Source organism: Hypoxylon trugodes, assembly GCF_022578975.1.
Source record: "Hypoxylon trugodes strain CBS 135444 unplaced genomic scaffold F4822scaffold_3, whole genome shotgun sequence".
NCBI classification, from domain to species: Eukaryota; Fungi; Ascomycota; class Sordariomycetes; order Xylariales; family Hypoxylaceae; genus Hypoxylon; species Hypoxylon trugodes.
This window is the reverse complement of record NW_026250018.1, coordinates 1,702,428-1,722,390: the sequence shown is the minus strand read 5'-3', so window position 1 is coordinate 1,722,390 and position 19,963 is coordinate 1,702,428. Positions and strand designations below refer to the sequence as shown.

The window sequence follows — 19,963 nt, the reverse complement described above, 5'->3', positions numbered from 1 at the left end:
TAACAAGTCGATTATTGACGTACTGGTAGCGAAGACGGTCCGATTCGGTCCATTAACCTCATAAGATCAACTATACTACGCCTTTACTGATTGGTCTAAATGATCTGCAAGATTATCGATAACGACGACGAGGGTGTACATATTGTATCAATAGTTCAGGGATTCGCTGTCGAAACAGATGTTTCTAATCCCAATTAATCTACTGTATCTTTCCTGATAAGATCCTAATGTTGCATCAATATATCTCCAAGATTCAAATTCAAACGTGACAATTGACTACCAATGTTTCTGATTCTGCTTAGCTAAGTACGTCATATAAGAAGATCGTTGACAGGTCTGTCATTCTCCATCATATTTCACTACTATTACGACCTAAGTAAACAAGACTAGGTAGGGGTTTCTGGATCTTTCTCGGTCGTACCGAAAAGCAATACTAGCGGCGCCGCCGCGGTGGATGATGCGGATGTCTACTTTGGGACATCTCGTACCGAAACTAGACCTAGCGCATCTCTTCGAGATCGATCCATACCAATTGCAAAATTCTGCTCATCTTCATCGGAAATTAAGGGTCTTTACTACTAGCTATATATTTATTAAGCCTATACGCCATCTACGAAGCCGTCTAGCTCTTACGCCGAGGTTTTTCTATAATACTTACGCCACATTGCTTAATTTTATGTAGGCACAGCACAACACATCACAATCACTAGCAAGACAAAGAACAAATAATTTGGTAGTTTAACTGGTTTCTCTTCTCTTCTCTCGAATAGGCGCCACACACACGTAGCTTTCCAATCCGCATTATAGAGTACATTGCAAAATCTTCGGGAACATTAGGTATGATACCTATTTTTTCAAAGTCCCCCAAAAACCATGCAAAAGATTTTCTTTGGATTGACGAAGCCGGAGAAACAAACCAACTCGGCACGTCTACAGTATCTGCAATGAGGCGCCAATGCCGCACCACCCTTCCACTTAAAAACGCCATTCGGTGCTGAAAAAAAGTTGATCAAAAATCATAATTCCATTCCGGCCATGAGAAGAAAAAAAAAACACCAACGCAAAATTTGTTATCAATCCGAACGTTTCTCATCTTGAAAAATCGTCGCCAACTCCCTAAAAACGCCAAGCAAATGCACACGTGGAATACATAGTATATACCGCCCGTCATGAACAAGCATTTGATAGATACCGTATTAGGTCCCCTTCGTAAATCTCCCCGGAGAGTTAGAAGCTCCGTGGGGACTTTCTTCAAAGTCCTGAGTCGAACGATGGCGCCGCCACGCGACGCCACGTGCGTCTATCCCCAAATAGATTAGAGTTTAGTTTTGGGGGGTCATGAATCTCGATCTGGGCGAAAATCGGCGAATCGGGCTCCATCATCCATCTCATTTTCCTTTTTTCCACTTTCCATCCCGTTTTATTAGATGCATACCCACTCCGCGAATACGCACCACCTAGCAGTCCGATCAGCCAGCACCAGGCCGCGCCAGACGCCACGTTCAGAGCACTTGATAATCGTTTCCCACGTTCCACCATCACTCGTCTCATCCTCGGCGCTACGCCCGCCGACGCCAATCCCCGACCGTCCGCTCCCACGCTCCTCCTTGCGCATGAGACGAAGGATTTTGCCGCCAGGGGTCTGGATCGCAAGTTTGGCTGGTTTCTTGCCCGCAATACTTCCTGTAGCGGAGCTGGGGTTAGAGCCTGCTTGACTACTACTCATCATGCTCATAGCACTACCAGGTCTAGCAAACGGCACAGGGCTTGTGCCCCCAGGGTTACTGCTTGGCGCACCCGCAGGGCTAGAGGGATGTTGCCGGATCGCAAATACGAAGGTATTATTTAGCGCCAGTTTTTGGCACTGGGGTTGCACGACGTAGATATCATGCCGTTGGGCATGTGGCGTAGGATGTCGGGTAACAAACTCGTAAGGTGGGTTTTCGCCGGTGTGGATAATGGGCAATGCAAACGCAAGGGGATGCGGGATATCCTTAATGCTATGCATGAGTCCACGCTTCCCTGCGTACACTTTCAAAACGCCATTACCCTCGTCGCCTGGTAGGAGTGCCTTTATTGTGTATCGCTTTGCACCGCCGTACCAATCTGCTTGTGCGAGTGCACGCTTCCTGACTACCTCGCCATTTTCAAAAATGTCACCATCTGAGTCTCGCGTGAATCCTCGTACTTCGACCTCAGCTGCTATCTCGATATCGGGTGGTACGTTGAACTTGATATGTACCATTTCGAGATCTTCAATTCGAGTCAACGATGTATTGTAATCAACCATAGCGATGGATTGCTTGAAGAACGGCGGACAAGCACCTGGTAGGTTCAGTAGCGTTTCGTGGGCCACTGGCGGGCAGATGTGTTGTTGGCTATGATGTTCGGGAATGTGAGTCCAGCAAAGCTCCGTAGGCCGTGTGAGAAACCACCAAAACTCTGCTGTCGTACTGCTAGCGCCTGAGTATTGCCCACGACGAGGGTTGGATGGACTTGCAAGACAGCAATCCATCATTCGCCATTCATTATCGATCACAACGGCATTCCACCAGTGATTTGATCGAGGCATTAGGCCCGTCTCGGGAATCTCGCCTGGAGATTTGAGATAACCGCGGACGACTTCAGAATGTATACCGATCGCGGCACACATCTCATGAACTAAAACTGCGTATTCTTCTGAACATCCTCGTTTTGTCTGGATAACATGTCGTGTGTCTACCTCGCCTTCGTAATCCTCTTCCCAGTTGATTTTCTCTGCGACCCAAGTGAATATCGCTCGGAGACGCTGAACCTCGCTTTTGTATGGTCTGCACACGTAAGTCGTGGCGAGAGTAACAGCAGTCGTCATAGACGGTAGACCACTGATAAAACGAGAGTTCTTGTCCACTTGACTCAAGTTTATGACTTGATAGTTGATTGGGTTGCGAACTGGTAAGCCGTCGGCACCCTCATCCCCCTCAACGCTCTCATAAAGCTCGTCGACAGGATCTATTGCTGGGTAATCCAACATCATGCATCGGTCTCGTCGCTCGCTGCGTTCGTTTTTGCTCAGAGTATTTGATCGGTTAACATCCCTTCGTACCTGGACCCAGTCCACTCCTTTCGTAAGCCCCATATCAGTAGCCGCATCTCTCACTAGGCTGGTGCTACTAGCTCCGCCTGCGATCGCTGTAATCCCGTTAGGTCCCGAGCGTTTCGATGGCGAAGTTTGTCCAGATCCTCCCCCGGTCGTAATACTATTACGACCACTAGCAACACCTGTCTTCGTCGCCTCTAGAATTCTCTTAATGAAATTCTGCTTTTTGGGCTTCGTGGTGCCCGGTTGCACGAGACCTCCAACAGCCGCAATTCCATCGTCGGTGAAGCCAATTTGCGATTGAGGTCGCATAGCTGATGTAGAATGACTTGGATGATAGGATACGCCGCTGAATGGTGTAGTCGGCCGGTTGGCATCCCAATCATCATCACCATCTCGGAAGCCTAGAGCACTGCGCGCTCGTTGGTTTTTTCTGGCCAGGCTACCAGCGCTCGTAGCGCTGATTCCACCCGCAGAAATACCACTCATTAGACTTCTTTGCGTGCTATTCGTTGCGGTGCTTCGATTGCCGGACGAAGAATCCGTCGAAGTTGTTTTTGTAGTGCCTGTTCTATCCAAAAGACCGACTTCGTAGGATGACTTTTGTTTACGTAGAAACTTGCGTTCTTCATGGCCTCTGTTACCTATTGATGATTTCGGCCTACTATATAAAGGATTCTTAGGTGGTGGTGGCGGTGGAGGGCCCATGTCTTGGTCATCAATGACTCCCATGCTTGAGCTATGCTGGTGCATTTTTCGGAAGCGATTTTCCATTCTCTCCACATAGTTGCTTAATTTGGGAAGTGGTTGTTCTTGTGGGATGTCATTGTGATATGTATTCTCTTGCGATGAACCACCGTTCAAGGAACCATATCCTGAATCCTGAAGGGGTACACCCATCGATGTTAACGGCCTCGTTTTGGCCTTTCTCCGGGATCGATGATGTACCAAATCGAAAGATTCCGGCGACCATGGATCCAAAGGCGGCTCTGGGGAATCGGTTTCGCGCGCCATGCCTAGAGCATCTAATTGCTCAATAACACCATCCATCGCCTCTCGTAATGGGGAGGGAGTAAAGCCATCATTAGCTGGAGATTGCGGGTTTGGCGAAGGTACTCTTGGTGTATGATATCCTTCTTGCGGTCTTCGACTATCGTAAGACGCGTGTGAGGCATTCGAGTTGCCTCTTGTAATAACGTGACGATGTGGTGGTGGAGCTGGTGGCGGAGGTGAATCGCGCTCTGCCCCTGGTCGATATGGCTTAAAGCTAAATGATGGAGCCGGTGATGGTACCCTTGAACCGTAATGTTGTACGGGGGGTGGAGCAGGTGATGGTGCTCGGTGATAGTCGTATGCTTGCGGAGGAATGGGAGAATGAGTTCTTGGGGAAGGGGCTCTAGAACTATATGTATGCATCGGAGGTGCGGGCGACACGGCTCGGGGAGCATATGAAGTTACCGGTGCCGGCGGCGGAGGAGGCGCGGGAGACGGAGCTCTTGACCCGTGTAACCGAATCTCGGACGGCGATGGGCCGCGACCAGAATCCTGACGCGCATTGTTTCTAAATGATCCATTTGAATTCTGCCTTGGTGGTGTGTTGGAAACGTTTCTTATTATTTCGGGCTGTTTTGCCGTTGTGTAGTGAGGTGCTTTCGCATAGGCCTCGAATGGTTTGCGGAAATTTCGCGACTTGGATTTCTGCGGTGTGTTGGTTGGACTCGGGGAATGACTCGAAGTCAGTGGACTCGCCGACCTCGTAACTGGTCGAAAATCTTCGGGTAATACCTCGACGAAGTTAGAAGGGAAGACGCCGACAGTCTTGTTGCGCCGTAGTCTGCCCGTCCACCATGACCCATCTCCTGCGTTTAGACATTCTATTAAATCTCCTTCGATGAATCCTAGATCGTGTTGCGACTAATAATGATGGTCAGCAAGAAAGTAAACAAAACCATCACGAAAGCGCAAGAAGCAAAATGCATACTTCTCCTCCCCAAGAATATACGGCTCTGCACCAGCACGGGAACCGCGTGGGTAGCGGCGGTGCTGACCCCATTATGCCGATATTCGTAGTGTAAGTAATCGATTATTCGCCAGGTTGTATATGCGGGCGTTGGTGTAAATCGGACAAAAACTAAAGGATTTCGAGCCTATTCTGAGTTCGCAGCAGCGTTTTCGGTGTTTGCTGCAAGGCGATGGAGTAAATACGCAGCAAGAGAAGTCGATAGCATCTGAGGCGGTGTAATATTCGTTACTCGAGGTAAGGTACTCGGGAGGGTTGTGGATGGATCAACAACACGGTGCAATAATATGTGGTATTATTATGATTATTGTGGCCGTTAAGCACCCCAAGCACCTATGCAAGCAAGAGATGGCAGTGGGAATACTGTATGTGAGTACTTGCAGGTGTAAAGTGCGTACGGGCGTAGTATGGGCGTGGTATGGGGATTGCCAGCACATCAGTTGAGATCTCTTGATCGTGATTGGGATATTCTAAGCAGAACTGTGGTTCAATATTGAAAGCTTGGGGCGGTATTGGAGCAGGTTACAGTTCCATTAGCTTGGCATAACCATCATAGGAAAACAGAGGGGTCCTGTGTGGCCGTTGCCCGGTAACGGTCTAGCTGTGGACCCACAAACGGTAGCCTAACAGTTGAGAAATAAGGTCTGTTCCAATCTTAATTGAGTTTAACACTACAGCTAGGTTATTATGTAACCGATGTATGACAGCATGGGTGTTTACTTTCTGACCATTCACAAATCAGAATTCAAGATTTACTGTGCATGCACCGATGCCACTAATGTACCTGGGTAGCCGCTGGCATGCAAGACACTGAGAAATGTGCGTCTATTGTATGCTTTATCAGAAAAAGGCAATCCAGCGTGCGCTACCTTGAACTTTCTTTCTCTCTTTCTTACCTATACACTCATTCCCCGACATCCATCATGAGAAGCATCTCCAAGTTACAACAGGAAAAATCATTGACTTTTTCCATGTCTCTTAAGAAGAAAAGACGAGCAAACGGAATATTTAATACCTAGGATATAATAATACATCCCTACCTAGCTCGAGACCGAGGATAATCCCTTCTGATAAGTCCCACACTACCCCCAGAACGGCAGTCTGTTGTTGGTCATAGCTCTTTGGAGCTTGCGCCCCGGACAACGGGCGCACCGGCACCTCTAGCAATTACCTAGGCTATCGCAGATTACCTACCATTGATCTTCTTTTCCTAACGGCGAGTTTTATTATTACAAGTCGTCGCAAACTCCTTTTCGCACTCCTATCTAAAAACCAATTCACCTTCTAGTGAACGCAGAAGAATTCTCCTTGCATCTTACAATTCTGGTGTTGCTTTGTTTGCTTAGCTCCTGGCTACTTGACTACCATATCACTGTGTCGCTGAACCTTTCCATCTTTGCTGTTTTCTTGGGACATAGGAATTGGAGTGCAAGCGAGGCAGCTTTGCTGGCAAAATGGGGACCGAGGCGATCGCAAGTCACTACCAGGTCCTCGAGGAGCTCGGCCGTACGTATCTTCCCTATTCCACCATCCAGTCATTTACCATAATGTTAACATTTGCTAACGTTGTGACCTGTCTATAGGTGGCAGTTTCGGAGTAGTATACAAGGGTATCGAAAAAGCGACAGGCGAAGTTGTTGCTATTAAACATGTGGGTTATGCGCCGATCGCGACAATGATGTAAATCGCTGACATGTCTCGGCACAGATCGATCTCGAGTCCACCGAAGATGATATCCAAGACATCCAAGCCGAGATCTCGGTTCTGAGCACATGCGCCAGTTCATACGTAACGCAGTATAAAGCTAGTTTTCTTCGAGGGAGTAAGCTATGGATTGTCATGGAATACTTAGGAGGAGGGTCCTGTCTTGATCTGGTAAGGTATCATAATTAGTACTGGAAAGTGCCAAAATCTGACAGGTCGCTCTTCACAGCTTAAACCCGAGCCATCTACCTTTAGCGAGACGCACATCGCTATCATATGTCGCGAACTACTTCGTGGCCTGGAGTACCTTCACGCTGAAGGCAAAATCCACAGAGATATCAAAGCAGCAAACATCCTTCTCTCAGAGACGGGCAAGGTTAAGTTAGCCGACTTCGGTGTAGCAGCTCAGCTTACTAACATCAAGTCGCAACGTAACACATTCGTTGGAACACCATTTTGGATGGCACCCGAAGTCATTCAGCAAGCTGGATATGACTTCAAGGCTGACATTTGGTCCTTGGGAATCACTGCTCTGGAGATGGCAAACGGAGAGCCACCCCATGCCAATCTCCATCCCATGAAAGCCCTATTTCACATCCCTAAAAACCCTCCCGCGAAACTAGAGGGCAACTTCTCAAAGGATTTCAAGGATTTCGTATCGCAATGCCTCATGAAGGATCCTGACCGAAGACCCTCAGCGAAGGATTTGTTAAAACACCGCTTCGTGAGGTCCTCAGGAAAAGTGGAGGCGTTGCAGGAATTAATCGAGCGACGACGCAAATACGATGCAACAAAAACCAAGAAGAAGAGCAGAGCATTCTATCAGGAGACTTTGCAAGATCTTTCCCCCAAGGACGAGCGAGATGAGTGGGTTTTCGATACAGTCCGATCCGTTGTCCCTAAGAGAGCAACTGTCAAATCCCGAAAGCCATCCTCAATCTTCTCTACTGAAGAAGCATTGCGTAGAATGGATCTCAAGGACGCTCCATTGCAGCCATCTTCACCTGCACCTGCCCCGGTCACTATGCGCAAGGCTACAATGCGAAGACAGCCCTCATTAGCACAGATGTCGAACTCTGGTTCAGTGCGTGGTCCGCCCGGCCCTGCAATGAGACGCCCCCTTCAGCCAGATATGTCATTCGGCAACTCAGGCTCCTCGCAACGTCTCTTTAGAAGAGTGCCCTCTGACAGTTCCACATCCGGCCAGGTCGCTTCTCTCAATTCGACCGATATGCCTACAGATGAGAACAAGCACCCTAACGCAGCTGAGGCAACCAGCAAGGAGGCGGTTCTAGGACGACGTCTATATTCTAAGGCCGTCGAACCTACCCTAGCAGAATTACATGCGCAAACTTCGAGCATGGTCAAACGAGAGGCGCTTGGCAAGTTGTCAGACGCACTCGCGCTATTAGACTCAGTTGACCCCGAAGGAGCGTACCATCTCCTTCGTAACCTCAACTCAGCTATTTCCCAAGACACAAAGCTTTCAAGAGCTTTCTTACAAGATACGGGAGATTCTATAAAGGGATTTGACAACATAACTCCACAGGGTACGGTGATCATTAAGAGTACAACACCAAATCAGAATCAGAGCCCAACGAAGCTCGTTCTCGCATCTAACAACCCCCATCTAAAGAGCCATAAGAGACGTCAGGAGAGTGTAGCAGTGAACGGTGGTGGCAGTCCCGAGAAGATCTCTAGTCGCGAGCGAGATCCGGAAAAAGCTGCCTTACAAGCAAAATACCCCGGTCACGAAGCTCAGCCTGGTATGGAGCATTGTAAGCAACTTTCCGATGTCCTATATGGTCGATGGGTAGATGGCTTGCGCTTGCGTTGGCCCAATGTATAGTTTTGGGGTTCCCAACATGGAGAATGTCTCAAATGAAGGTGGTGTAGGAATATGAGGGGCTTTTCTTGCATTGCCCTAAGGATATAATTGGACGGGGCGGTAAAAATGGCGCAAGGGATTCCTTTGCCACCACTAATAATGAAGGATAAGGGGGGGGAAGAGGGGGGTCACGGAGTTTTGGTGGTTATTGCTTTTTCGGTCTTCAATGCATTTGCCATCGCCGGGGCGAGATAGATCCGAGATCCGACACGAGTCACGATCTTTTCCGCATTTGGATCCTCTTTCACGCCCACTAGGTAGCTGCATTGCAAAAGGTGTTTGTGTGTGCTCTTTGTACAGCATTTGTAAACGGTAAATAGGAAGATTCTCATACTGTGATGGATAGATAGTCACTTAGGTACTCAAAATGCCGATCTATAATTCTTAAGTCAACGCAGAGGCACAGTGCAAATATAAGTCCGCATGCTTAAAGTTTTTTAGTTGACTATACATACATGTATGTATGTGAATACGTCACTTTCTAATTCAGATTGCTTTTCTTTGACGATCCCACTCTACTCTACAAACTTCCAGGTATATGTAACGCAACCGAGTACCAACTCTTAAAATATGAAATTTGGATCGTACTTGGCCTAGATACCTTTCAGTTTGTTCACATTTTCTTCGCCATACCGTACAATAACATCTTGGTCGTAGCGCATCATTTCCGAATGCTATGGCGAGAAACTCCAGGGAAGAGCAATAGTTGTGCAAATAATAATTACCTATATCACATATTTAATAGTAATTACTACTAGAAGGGTCGCTATTATTGAATGGGTTATTATCACTAAAGCTATTGCCAGATTAAACCTACTTTTCTACTATGGTAATATAATATCTATATTTACTTAAGATTTTTATTTTATATTTATTCCCTCCTCTCAATTTTCCTCCAACCAATTCTCCTACCCAATTACTACTTCTACACGAAATCGTATTGATAAGATTGTAGTCGTAGAACCGTAGCCATAGGAGTATCATAAGAGCACCAGGTAAGACCCCAGAGCTCCTCCTACTAGAAGAAGAAAATAATGAGATTTAGGAACAGTGACGCAAACTAACTTCAATAACAACAACTTAGACAACAGTTTAGGTCCTATATTCAGTTCTCATCCATGTAATAGTTATCAGTTGTAAGTAGTGGCTGTTTCCACCTTAGCTTTCCCGGTATAGTACTTTAGGGGTAGGTACCTACTTACCTCGGTAGAGAAGTACCCATAGATAATGTCAAAAGAGGCAAGGGAAGGGAGAAACAAGCAAAAAGAGTCCGTAGACGGACAGAATTACCTGATGAAAGGCAGTTGACCTTCGATCTTTCACACTCCTCGATCTTCTTCCTTTCTTCCTTTTCTTTTCCTGAATTTAACATAGTTATTCGACCATGGCGGGAACCATCATCCTCACTGGAGCTAATAGCTCCCTGGGAACTCCTGCTGTAGAACATCTCATCCAAAACTATGGCGACTATACAGCCATCCTGACAGTGAGAGATGCCTCCGATGCCGATGTCAACACAAATCGACTTCGTCAGGTTATTTCTCAATATCCACGTGCCAAGGCATACATCTATGCTCTCGATCTTTCTAGTCTCTCTGCTACCCACGCCTTTACCCGTGAAATTGCATCTGAGATTACAAACGGAAGGTATCCCCGCTTGTCAGCCATCATCTGTAATGCGTACTACTGGAATTTGGTCGGTGATCCAGAACTGACTGCGGACGGCTTCGATAAAACCATGCAGGTCAACCATATTTCCCATGCTTCTCTTGTCCTTCAACTCCTAGGCAGTTTTGGAATCGACGGTCGCATAATACTACTATCCAGTGACTCTCGCTGGCCCGGGAAGAACCCAATGGAAAAGTATCCGCCGTCTATCCCAGACGATTTGAGTCTTCTTGTGAGACCCGACGTCGACGATGACAAGCAAGGTCGTGGTTATCAGAGGTATGCTACGTCGAAATTGGCGATAGTAACATGGATGTACGCGCTCAACCGATATCTTCAAAAGGTATGTGCATCAAAAAGCATTCGCTTACTATCCCCCTTTTACGTATCCCCCCTTTACGCATATTATTCTAACAGATTTTGTCAGGACCCAAACCTCAACAAAGTAACTACTGTAGCTATCAACCCTGGGAACATGGTCGACTCGCGTGCTCTTCGCAGCAATACTCCAATTAGCATGCATAGGATGCAGACATGGGTTTACAAGCCCTTACTTCCCTTACTTCAACTCATGACCCCCACCCTACGTTCTGCAGCCCCGGCGGGAGTCGACGTCATCGAACTAGCTATTAGCCCGACGTATGCCGGCCAACAGGGCTTCTTCACGCTTCTGCAGAAAGACGAGAGCTCACCGGAAAGTAATAACGAGGTAAAGCAAGAGAGTTTATGGAAACAAACACTACAATGGGCTCAGGTTACACAGGAGAACACAGCTTTGCGGACTACATTCAAGTGACCTGCGCAAGCCGTTAATCCATTCTTGGGAACTTGGATAATTGGATATGGGCGTAATTTCAAGGACAGAATATAGGGGAGCAGATTGTAAGTTTCCCTTTTATATCGGTTAGTACCATATATATTTTTTGCTCTACGCTGTTGATACTCTAATATAAAGATGCGGCCCCCAAATCTATACCCTTGTCACCTTCTTACTGGGGTATTACTAAATTTTACCGTTGGCGGCACAGCTTTTACGTATTTTCCCTCTATTGCTCTTGTTCTTCGGCTCTCTTACTTAAATCCCATTCCCACGTCCAGCACTAATGGGTACACATTCTCGACTTTTTAATAAAGTGGTGTAGTAAAGTGCTTTACTGATTAGCACTATGTCTACCTCTCGTATCATTGAGCTCTCTACTAACATCGCTGCAAACTCTGCCAAAATACACGATTATCTAGTAACTCATGGCCTTCCCACGCTGTCTTTCGATATCAATGCCCCCTCAAGCAGTATTATACCCAAGGATGCGGTTGACATTGAATCGGCCCGCGTCTCTATAATCGATGATACTTTGGAACTTCGTCGTTTGGCTCTTGGGCCCCGAGAACATCTAATGAGCTACACGGTAACCAGTTCCCTTTGCCCTTCTTTTTTGTATATATGTTCTGAATACTTAGGCTGACCGTGTATTAGCACAACGAGCTTATCAGCCAGCAAGCTATAACACGCTTCGGCTTGGCCCATGCCTTCCCCATTGGAAGTGAAGCGACTTTTGCCGACATTGCGAAGGCTTCCAACCTAAATGAGCAAATTGTCAGACAAATTCTTCGTCACGCGATTATGAACAACATTTTCGCGGAACCAAGGCCAGGAATCATCCGTCATAATGCTGTCTCGCGTTTACTCGCGGAGGACCAAGTCGTGCATGACTGGGTTGGAGCCAATACCGATGACATGTGGCAGGCAGCCGCCCAAACGTGTAACGCACTGGCGAGTTTCCCAGGCTCTCAAGAGCCTAACGAAACGGTAAGATTTTTCTATAATTGTGGTGTTATAAGTAAGCTAAAAGATCGAAGGGTTTCGCATTAGCAAACCAAACGATAAAATCGATGTACGAGTTCCTGTCCGAGCATCCGGAGAGAGCACGTAGATTCGGAAACGCGATGAGATGCTTTACCGAAGGGCCCGGCTTTGAGCTTAGTCACATCACGGACAACTTTCCTTGGGGTGACCTTGGCAACGGCACTGTAATCGATGTGAGTTCGCCAAGGGTGTTGCTGTTGATCTACTTCGTGCTGACAAGTAGCCATAGGTTGGCGGTTCTCGAGGATTTGTCTGCCTTGAACTAGCCCGAAAGTTCCCCTTATTGTCTTGTGTAGTCCAGGACCTCGAACCAGTCATTGCCGCCTCGCAGAACGATGTACCATCCGACCTTGCTAATCGGGTGAGATTCATGAATTACGACTTCCTCTCCGGCAACCAACCCTGTCGAGGTGCCGAGGTTTATTTCTTCCGATGGATTTTTCATAATTGGTCTGATAAGTATTGCATCAAGATCTTACAGAATCTTATCCCTGCACTAAAACATGGGGCAAAGATAATTGTCAACGACAATGTCTTGCCCGAACCGGGGATATTGCCACAGAGGCAAGAAACCCGCCTCAGGTATGTATTCCTATGAACCTTTTTGTTGTGATAGCAAGGCTAATAAGCTTTGAAGGTCCATGGATCTGTGCATGACTGAGATTCAGAACTCTCATGATCGTGAGCTAACTGATTGGGTGGCTCTTTTCAAGGCGGCTGACCCTCGATTTGAATTTCAGCAGTCAGTCCATCCTTCTGGTTCAAACCTATGGATATTAGTTGTTGAATGGAAGGGCGATTGACGATTTCCGTAGTTGTTGGATTTCTGATAGGTTGCCCCGGGTTTTAACCCCGAACCCCGAATACTATTTAGTACAAGCAATCAAGTTCAAAACGCATATTCAACATGTATCTTTGGCGTTAAGAGTATACCGTGCTGAATCTAGCTTAGCCATCGACGGCCCGTATTAGACAGTGAAGGGCTTCGGTCCGTGGATCTACTAAAATTGAGCCGTTGGTTGCTCGTACGCGTGCGAAACCGCTTCTCTGGGTTCTCCTTAGCTGTCTCATTGGCCTTTTAACAGTCTGTGGTCAGCTTACTGGAGCCTCGACCCAATATTACATCGTTTCTGGGGGGGGGCTGTGCGTTCTCGCTAGGGGCAATGATCGCAAAAGTGGATTTAAAGAATCTGGGGAGTGGTTTCGATATGGTTCCCGAAGATCCATAACTAGGAGCCTTCTTTCGCATTACGCATCGAAGTTCACGTAGTGGGCTTGCACTGGATGGGCGACAGCGGACGATAGTGTCTCTACTGGGCCACTACGCTGTTGGAACGGTACCTAGGTAATTGAAAAGCGCCCAAGTCCGAGCCCGACTGCTGTTTGACGGAAATGACTCGGGTTACACAAATGCCACATAAATACCTAGATAGCACCCTTGCGTGGTAGACAGTGAATTCTTTTGGACCTAACAATTTCATCTCACTGCCGTGTCATTTACCAAAGAAATCTAGATAACCAACATATTTAAGTCCAAAGATAGAAGTGAGATCATTGTAATTTAGGTATGTAAGGGATATTTCTGGATTACCATACTTCGTACATACAGCTACCTAAGGAGGTGTTATGTAGAGGGATTGCCCAGCTACGCTACTTTTCTTTCCAGTGAGATACTCAATATAAATTATTTCCATTCTCTACTTGATGTAGCCTACCCACCCAGGTAGGAGGTAGCTTGATACCAGTTTAACACCATGCAGTTGCCCAGTTTCGGGAAGCTAGTGCTCAATGCGTTGTACTACAGAACAGCAGCCGGTGCTGGCTCAAAGCTCTTGAGCGGCGGCACCATTGTCGCATTCGATCACGATACTGGATTATTTAATATTGTACGTGACGGATCATTGCTTGTTACCGACGACCGTATCACCACCATCTTCAATACAACATCGCCAAACGGTATTCCCGAAAACACCGAGATTGTGAATTGTACTAACAAAATCATTACTCCCGGCTTCATCGATACACATCGTCATGGGTGGCAGACAGTCTTTAAAACCTTGGGGTCCAACACGACGCTGGGCGAATACGCGAATCGATACAGTGCCCTCGTAGGACTCAATCTCTTTACTCCCAGCGATATATACATCAGCCAGTTAGCAGGTATTCACGAGGCCCTTGCTGCTGGAGTGACGACAATTCTTGATCATGCGCATCATACATGGACGCGCGATCATGCTGCGGCAGGTTGGCAGGCCTCTGTAGACAGTAGCGCTAGGATATTCTTCGCATATACATTCCAGAATACCTCGACAGACTTTCAAGTTCCGCAACAGATGGCCCATTGGCGCGAACTTGCTGCGTCAGCGGTCCCTGGCCTTGCGACACTTTGCATATCCTATGACGACTTCACGGGTAACCCCGAGAACATTACTCAAGCGGTAGTCAATCTTGCCAAGTAAGTAAAATTTCCTGGGCCCAAATAAATCCAAGATCTTCTATTGACGAATGTATTAGGGACGATAACGTCGCAGTACTCACCACTCACCAAGTCGAAGGGCCTTGGCTACGTAAGTGTCAATCCAACACATCTTCTTGACTCCAGCTCACCGTAATAGTTGGAAATACCCCCGAAGATCTAAATCGCGTTGGCATTCTGAATTCTAGCGTACCTGTTGTGATTTCCCATACTTCGTTTCTAACCGCGCGGGGAGCTCAATTATTGCGAAATACAAACCAGCACATCTCTATCACAGCAGAGTCTGAAATGCACTATGGGCATGTGCACCCCTCAAGCCATCTGATTTTAGATCAGGCCTCACTGGGTATCGATACGCATTTCACATTTTCGACAGATATTCTTACCCAGGCACGTATTTGGTTGCAACGAGTCCGCGAACGTTTTTATAGCTACACAGTAGTCGATCTGTGGGAAGTTCCTGCTAACAATCCCATGTCTGTCAATCAGGTGAGCAACAGAGGTTTATTACGTCTAATTCTAGTTTGAAGAGCATCGCATCATTTGCAAGGCTTTTGGTTTCCGTGCCAGATCTAAATTCTTCAATCATTCAACACACACTGTTTAAGATGCCTAGGTAAATACTGACATTTCACTGTAAAGGCATTTCTTCTCGCAACCCGAAAGGGCGGGCTAGCTCTCGGTAGAAACGACATTGGCATCATAGCGCCGAGCGCGAAAGCAGATCTCGTGGTCTGGGATGGGCGCTCGCCCGCAATGTTAGGATGGACCGACCCTATCGCAGCGGTAATACTACATGCAAGCGTAGGCGACATCGAGCACGTCTTAGTAGACGGGCAGTTTGTGAAGCGCGACAAGAAACTCGTCATAGAAGGGTACGAGGACGTTCAAGATCGGTTTTTAGACTCCGCTAGACGCATTCAAGGGGTCTTGAAGGACACCCCGCTGCCACAGCAAACAGGCACCTTTTTGACTGGGTACCCGTACGGACCAGTCAAGCAAGCGGATGTTCAACGAGGTGACGGGACGGGGTATGGACCAAGTTATGTTTAAACATTTACAACTTGCTGAAAACGTGGGAGCGAGAGATTCATTGTTGTAATAGGAAGAATTGAGCTTTAAGAGACTGTATTGGCTGTCTAAGGTATCTAGGTACTATTCTCATATACCCCTCACAGTAACCGAAGCACTGTCCAATGTGGTACCTTTAATGTAGATTTTTGAGTCCTGACATACAACCACGTTCAAATATATCCCGAAGAAAGCTTTTCATCCCTCTTTCTCTTTGGTCTATGGTGTTGAATATCTACAAAGAATGATACCCTTTTTTCTATCCACCCAATAGGACAAAGAATGAACAAGAAGCGAACGTGCTTCGAGCACACCTGCTTCTAGGCAAGTATCGTATCTCCAAAAAGAGGGAGGCCGGTACAACCAACAACCCCGCTAACTATCCATCACACACTACAGTCGGGCCAAAGGCCGACGTAGAGGGAGCTATCTACTGCGCAAGAGATAGTTGACCAGTGCCGTAATCAATGTTCCAGACAGGCTGCGACGTCAACGCCACAGTAGTGCCGAGTTGGTGCGCGCACGTGGGCTGGTTACCCTGGCTCGGGTCCGGCATCGTGCACGTCTCATTGTAGCCCCAAGTGCACTGCGTGTTGACGATGTTGTACAACGCGTAGTTCTTGCCGACCCAGGTATCCGCCGAGCAGGAAGTGATGAAGTTCATGCTGTTCGCAGCAGCGAAGGCGAGTTTACCACCGCCTGCCGACAAGAGATCCGCGCAGTCGGACATCGGCGCGTCTTCCCAGGTCGCGTCGATACCGCCGCCCTGAGTCGGGTCGTCTTTGGCGGATTGGCCCGTGGAGAGGTAGTTCCACGCATCGTAACTGATATCGTGGGCACCGCCTGACTGATCAATCTTGAGGAGGTGGACCGATCGCCCGTTTGCGCTGACCTTGACGCAGATGTTGTTGCAGTCGGGTGATGAGGGCCAGTATGCGACACGGTTGGTGTTGATCTTGCAACCTAGTACTCCGATCGAGGAGGAGTATCGGTCGTGTGGCGTCACGGAGATGCCGTTATCACGCTTGGTGAGAGAAGATGAGGGAAGGACTGCGGCGGACGCTAGCGTCGCGGCAGAGGTAAGGAAGGACAATGTGCTGAAGAGCATTGTGATTGTATTTGCAAAAAGGAATGCTGTTTTTTTATGGGAAGGAATGACTGGCCGACTGGCTGTGGGATGATACAGAGATGGACAACGGTGAGCTTCTCTATCCTACCTATTCTCTTCACTCCATCGTGGGATGACAGGGCTCCCTTATATAGAACCAAAGTTGAGTAGGAGCCCTTCAAAGAGGCGACCTATGAGAAGCAAGGGTATAGGCTATACTATTTTTGAGGCGGCTCCCTCAAGGGGTGCAACCTCTTTGCCTCGAAAGGGATTGCTAAGAGGTTGTCTCTCCGAGTATAGACCCTGTTTTTAGAAATCTTTGTAGTTTTGTTAAGAAAACAAAGGAAGGTGGTACATGAAGGATCGTAGCCGGGGTGCCTTAGCCGGCCCCCATCGTGAAGCCTGTAGATTCACATGTAAGCCGCATAGGGGGGGTTTCTTATCGGCATTGTCTGCATGTTACCCTCGTAACAAATAACCAACTCAAGAGCTTTATCAGTATCAATCAAAGAAGTTTGTTACATCTATACATTTGTTCCGCTGTTGGTGCTCGTTGTTGAAGGTCAATGTGGGAGCTCATTCATTTCGAAGAAACATCGTCTTAACCGCAAAGATACCTGGTTTGATTAGCATCGGGCCGTTGGAATATTCGCAGGATCCTGCCAAGTTTCAGATATCATTGACAATCTAGAGAGCATACAGCACGATACCAAGACATACATAGTATTTTGCACCTCTGCCCCCTCACCACGTGTCGGTGAACGTGGCCCTGACCCGAACAAAAATCACTCACGTGGCTTTTTGGCATTTTTCTTTCAAGTCGGTGTAAGCTGATTTTCCCCTCTCGTTGATGTTGAATACCCGGAAGAGGGACCTGAATCCTTCAAAGACGTCAAAGAAGTTGGTACCTGGATAGGGCTTCAGCTTAACTCAGCTACATCCTTGTAGTAGAAGTCCTTGTTAATGGCTTGTTACATTGTACCTGACAGGGATTTATGGGAATAGTATAAAGATGAATTAGCGGTCGGGATAAGCCGGCTTGGCGTGCTGCAGGTACAATCTCAAACTCGATCTTAATTCAGCAAACTATAGATAGGTGCAATTAGGTGCAATTAGAGGGCACAGTCCCCTAAATTTACCAACATTAGTACTGTACTAATTAACTGTAATCTTCATCTTCGATAATGATAATGTGGCCTTCTCTTTCAAACATCCATTACATAATTAAAATCGCAAAGTGACCAACTGATTTTTCACGTATGAAGCAAATCGAATATTTCCTATTCCGTAGGACATCTAGAAGTTTAGATGGTTGCATCGATACTACCGAATCGCGAATCGGAGCTACACGATCGAGCTTCGGCCGTAGTAATACTCAACCACGTGTTGGTAACACCGAGATAGGGAAGTATTCCGACTAAATAAACTACAAATTAGCTAAGCTACCCCATTTTGAGAATTTTTAAGGTTCTCGACTTCTCGATTTCTCATCGCATTCGAAGAAGCTTTTGTCTAGCTCGGCAGCTAATCTCCAAACGGTTGGATCCCGAGATCTTCTTGGTCTAACCGTTCCCTTCAAGCTAAAATGTTTTCATATCATTTGATTACCAGGTACTTAATCTTGCTCAACAAAAAAGCATTCACCGTTAGAAGTTGACAAGTATCGAATTATCAAACACCAACATACATATGTACCATTAATTAGAAACCCGAAGATCCGAGATCTCGGGAATTCAGGAACAGATCTTCATCATATCCACTTTCCTTTGTTACCTATTACGCGTTGTCTAACTGGCACGTTTTCCCTACCTCGGCACCCTTAATACATACAAACATAGCCGGAAAGATATTGAAACCTCATTTGAAATACCCAGATATATGTCCTTACTCCAAATTCGGTCCAACTAAAACTACCGATCTTGAAAATATCAGATGTTGCCCTCTATTCGGATCTAACGCCTCCGCTCTTTGACTCTATTACTTCAGGGGGTGTTCCTTATCCGCCTTTTCATGCAGTTGGTCTTCAACTTCCCTGCTCTCTTCACCATCAAAAGGGATACCATTATTCGCAGGGTGTCTCAAGAAACCCTTCTCTTCGGCCTCGCGGATCTTCTCTAAGAAAATATCTCCCATCATAATATAACCCTCGTCTGTTGGGTGGATACGATCGCCTCCGATGTCTTCAGGTCGCGGCCGGTAGGGGAGCCCTTGATCGTAATGCATTTCTGCTAACGTGACTGGCTTTTTCTCTCGGATCAAGTCGGTTGCCACTTGTCGGATCTGCGCGTTTGCGCTCTTCATGCAGGGCTCCACCTCAGGGTCCGGCGTAGTCGCGAGGGTCGACAAGATGACAGTGACTCGTGGCGAGGCTTCTAGCAGGTAGTCGACAAGATCTCGCATCCTCGCGAGGATGTTTGTAGGATCGTCCTTTTGGAAGCAGTCGCTAGTGCCAACCTGAATGAGGACGAGGTTCGGCTGGAGGTAGGATACGGCCTGTCCCGCGTGGTCGCGGATTTGTCTGATTCGATTGGCACCATAGCCTTCGACGTCGTTATCGGGAAAGTCGCCAAAGCGGTTGAAGCCGACGCAGTTGACTGGATTACCCAGGGACGTGAGCTTGTCTCGAATGTGTTTCCTGTATCCTCTGTCGCCGGTCGAAACTTCACCGCGTGTGACTGAGGCTCCTAGGAACATAATACGGAGAGGAACACCGCCAGCTATAGCCCCCCCATGGGGGTTCTTGTTTCTGAATTTATTCCATTGGTAATCGACGTCGACTGTGTGGGTGAAGAATATGACTATATGGGAGGTTCGGATATCAGTTTACCTCCTATGAATGCGACACCTCTCTGCGCCTAGGAAGCCTACCTACCTATCAATACTAATGCGGCTATAGAGATGCCACCTATTTTATAAATATTGGGCATGATAATCGGCTGGCGACGGCGATCATGTGTTGCGAGATTCACTCAACGTCCGTATGAGTTATTCGCCACCACTATTCAGACCATGGCCAAATTTCAACAAACTTCAGAAAATTTTCGATGGAATTTTTGCTTCTCATTATCTTTGAAAGAACCTATTT

At 47.2% G+C, this 19,963-nt stretch overlaps 7 protein-coding genes across 7 annotated transcripts; 4 read left to right on the top strand and 3 right to left on the bottom strand.

Moving 5' to 3' along the window:
* Nucleotides 1-1,205: 1,205 nt before the first annotated feature.
* F4822DRAFT_169666 (uncharacterized protein) lies at nucleotides 1,206-5,248 on the bottom strand. Its single transcript, XM_051453269.1, has 2 exons — nucleotides 5,061-5,248; nucleotides 1,206-4,993 (listed from the first exon to the last, which is right to left on the bottom strand). The coding sequence occupies exons 1-2, from the start codon at nucleotides 5,130-5,132 to the stop codon at nucleotides 1,424-1,426; spliced, it is 3,642 nt and encodes a 1,213-aa protein (XP_051316785.1). The 5' UTR covers nucleotides 5,133-5,248; the 3' UTR covers nucleotides 1,206-1,423.
* A 663-nt stretch (nucleotides 5,249-5,911) lies between these two features.
* On the top strand, nucleotides 5,912-9,088 carry F4822DRAFT_395165 (Pkinase-domain-containing protein). The gene is made up of 4 exons (XM_051457417.1): nucleotides 5,912-6,605; nucleotides 6,683-6,750; nucleotides 6,807-6,974; nucleotides 7,033-9,088. Exons 1-4 carry the CDS (start codon nucleotides 6,554-6,556, stop codon nucleotides 8,650-8,652), a joined length of 1,908 nt encoding a protein of 635 aa, XP_051316784.1. The 5' UTR covers nucleotides 5,912-6,553; the 3' UTR covers nucleotides 8,653-9,088.
* Nucleotides 9,089-9,875: 787 nt separating this feature from the next.
* Nucleotides 9,876-11,403, top strand: F4822DRAFT_169523 (NAD(P)-binding protein). Its single transcript, XM_051453268.1, has 3 exons — nucleotides 9,876-10,702; nucleotides 10,787-11,262; nucleotides 11,388-11,403. Exons 1-2 carry the CDS (start codon nucleotides 10,076-10,078, stop codon nucleotides 11,153-11,155), a joined length of 996 nt encoding a protein of 331 aa, XP_051316783.1. The 5' UTR covers nucleotides 9,876-10,075; the 3' UTR covers nucleotides 11,156-11,262; nucleotides 11,388-11,403.
* A 122-nt stretch (nucleotides 11,404-11,525) lies between these two features.
* Nucleotides 11,526-13,026, top strand: F4822DRAFT_426860 (S-adenosyl-L-methionine-dependent methyltransferase; the record flags this gene model as incomplete). Its single annotated transcript, XM_051460645.1, has 5 exons — nucleotides 11,526-11,765; nucleotides 11,834-12,166; nucleotides 12,217-12,396; nucleotides 12,453-12,805; nucleotides 12,861-13,026. The coding sequence occupies 5 exons, from the start codon at nucleotides 11,526-11,528 to the stop codon at nucleotides 13,024-13,026; spliced, it is 1,272 nt and encodes a 423-aa protein (XP_051316782.1).
* A 951-nt stretch (nucleotides 13,027-13,977) lies between these two features.
* On the top strand, nucleotides 13,978-15,752 carry F4822DRAFT_426859 (amidohydrolase; the record flags this gene model as incomplete). Its single annotated transcript, XM_051460644.1, has 4 exons — nucleotides 13,978-14,678; nucleotides 14,738-14,790; nucleotides 14,839-15,188; nucleotides 15,342-15,752. 4 exons carry the CDS (start codon nucleotides 13,978-13,980, stop codon nucleotides 15,750-15,752), a joined length of 1,515 nt encoding a protein of 504 aa, XP_051316781.1.
* A 448-nt stretch (nucleotides 15,753-16,200) lies between these two features.
* On the bottom strand, nucleotides 16,201-16,878 carry F4822DRAFT_426858 (uncharacterized protein; the record flags this gene model as incomplete). The annotated part of the gene is made up of 1 exon (XM_051460643.1): nucleotides 16,201-16,878. One exon carries the CDS (start codon nucleotides 16,876-16,878, stop codon nucleotides 16,201-16,203), a length of 678 nt encoding a protein of 225 aa, XP_051316780.1.
* Nucleotides 16,879-18,273: 1,395 nt separating this feature from the next.
* Nucleotides 18,274-19,963, bottom strand: F4822DRAFT_169401 (carbohydrate esterase family 3 protein). Its single transcript, XM_051453266.1, has 2 exons — nucleotides 19,751-19,963; nucleotides 18,274-19,676 (listed from the first exon to the last, which is right to left on the bottom strand). Exons 1-2 carry the CDS (start codon nucleotides 19,803-19,805, stop codon nucleotides 18,856-18,858), a joined length of 876 nt encoding a protein of 291 aa, XP_051316779.1. The 5' UTR covers nucleotides 19,806-19,963; the 3' UTR covers nucleotides 18,274-18,855.

Coding starts and splice junctions, on each gene's coding strand:
- F4822DRAFT_169401 (XM_051453266.1), bottom strand. CDS start 19,805: ATGCCCAATATTTATAAAATAGGTGGCATCTCTATAGCCGCATTAGTA. Junction 19,677..19,750: donor AGCCGCATTAGTATTGATAG/GTAGGTAGGCTT, acceptor CCTCCCATATAG/TCATATTCTTCACCCACACA.
- F4822DRAFT_169523 (XM_051453268.1), top strand. CDS start 10,076: ATGGCGGGAACCATCATCCTCACTGGAGCTAATAGCTCCCTGGGAACT. Junction 10,703..10,786: donor TCAACCGATATCTTCAAAAG/GTATGTGCATCA, acceptor AGATTTTGTCAG/GACCCAAACCTCAACAAAGT.
- F4822DRAFT_395165 (XM_051457417.1), top strand. CDS start 6,554: ATGGGGACCGAGGCGATCGCAAGTCACTACCAGGTCCTCGAGGAGCTC. Junction 6,606..6,682: donor GGTCCTCGAGGAGCTCGGCC/GTACGTATCTTC, acceptor ACCTGTCTATAG/GTGGCAGTTTCGGAGTAGTA. Junction 6,975..7,032: donor GAGGGTCCTGTCTTGATCTG/GTAAGGTATCAT, acceptor CGCTCTTCACAG/CTTAAACCCGAGCCATCTAC.
- F4822DRAFT_169666 (XM_051453269.1), bottom strand. CDS start 5,132: ATGGGGTCAGCACCGCCGCTACCCACGCGGTTCCCGTGCTGGTGCAGA. Junction 4,994..5,060: donor TATATTCTTGGGGAGGAGAA/GTATGCATTTTG, acceptor CATCATTATTAG/TCGCAACACGATCTAGGATT.